Source organism: Oxyura jamaicensis, chromosome 30, assembly GCF_011077185.1.
Source record: "Oxyura jamaicensis isolate SHBP4307 breed ruddy duck chromosome 30, BPBGC_Ojam_1.0, whole genome shotgun sequence".
Taxonomy (NCBI): Eukaryota; Metazoa; Chordata; class Aves; order Anseriformes; family Anatidae; genus Oxyura; species Oxyura jamaicensis.
The window spans coordinates 112,631-113,831 of record NC_048921.1 but is presented as its reverse complement, the minus strand read 5'-3'; the positions used below and the strand labels follow the sequence as shown (position 1 = coordinate 113,831).

The window sequence follows — 1,201 nt, the reverse complement described above, 5'->3', positions numbered from 1 at the left end:
CCCCCCCGGGGGGGGGGGGGGTCCCACCTTTGTCACCCCCCTCAGGAGGGTCCAGCCGGGGTCACCGACCCCCCCAACCCCCCTCCCCGGCCTCACCTCCACCACCTTGTAGAGGAAGGAGAAGACCAAGGAGGCGTTGGCGTTCTTCTTGGTGGTGGCCACCACTGGGGAGGGGGTTAAGGAAAGGCGCCCGAGGTGGGGTGGGGGGGTCCTGCGGGGGGGTGTTTGGGGGGGCAGGATGGATACGGTAGAGGTTGGCGTGCTTGATCCAGAGGAAATGAACCTGGCCGTGGGTCAGCAGCGGGGCCAAAGCCCCCTCCTCCTCCTTCTGCAGCAGCAGCCCCATGAAGTGCTCGATCTCCCCCATGCTCACGTCCCCCTTGTAGTTGCGGCTGATGAGGGGCTACGGGGGGGGCAGCGGGGGGAGGGTCAGCCGGGACCCCCCCCCACCCATCTCCCCTTCGGGACCCACCCCAACCGCCACCGCTTCTCCACGCGCGTGTCCCCAAGGCCACCCACGGCGGTGACGGGAGGGGGGGGGGGACACCCGCCGTGACCTTGGCTGACCTTGAGGCTGGGGCCCGTGGGGTGGTGGGGTCCTGGGGGGTGGGTGGGGAGCTGAGGGGGGGTCCCAACGTTGGGGGGGGGGTCTCACCTTCCCCTTGAGGTCCAGGATGAAGACGGCGGAGGCGGACATGGCCCCGGCTGCCGCTTCCTCCTTCCCCGTCACCTGCGCCAGGTGAGCGGCTGCGCCCATGGCCCGGTGGGGCCTTAAAGGGGACGGCTCCGGGGGGGGGGGGGGGGGGGGGGGGGGGGGGTTCCGGGGGGGGGGGGGGGGGCCAGCCCCCCCCCCCGGGGGGGGGGGGGGGGGCCGGGCGCCCCCTCCCTGCCGGGGCCCCCCCGGCCCGGGCGGGGGGGGGGCATCTGTGCAGGCCCCCCAACACCTGGGACCCCCCGTCCTGACCCTTGGGGGGTCCCCAGAACCCCCTCTGCTCCCACCCTGGACCCCCCCCCCGATCCAGGGGTGGCTCCCTGCAGCCCCCCAACACCCAGCCCCCCCCCAGCTGTGGGGGGCTCCCTGCAGCCCCCCCTCCCTGATCCTGGGGGGGGCTCCCTGCAGCCCCTCAATCCCCAGCTCCCCCACTCTGATCCTGGGGGGGGCTGCGGGGAGCCCCCCCAATCTTCAGGACCCCCAACCCAC

At 74.1% G+C, this 1,201-nt stretch overlaps 1 protein-coding gene across 1 annotated transcript in view; it reads right to left on the bottom strand.

The window, feature by feature from the left end:
* LOC118155445 (AP-1 complex subunit mu-2-like) overlaps window positions 1-792 on the bottom strand; it is a 9,171-nt gene extending 8,379 nt beyond the window's left edge. Inside the window, exons 1-3 of the mRNA XM_035308708.1 lie at window positions 656-792; window positions 247-403; window positions 97-164 (exon numbers count right to left, since the gene is read on the bottom strand). Of these exons, the coding sequence (XP_035164599.1) occupies window positions 97-164; window positions 247-403; window positions 656-757 (327 nt within the window). The 5' untranslated portion in view covers window positions 758-792. The remainder of the gene's footprint in view (window positions 1-96; window positions 165-246; window positions 404-655) is intronic.
* Window positions 793-1,201: the final 409 nt, after the last annotated feature.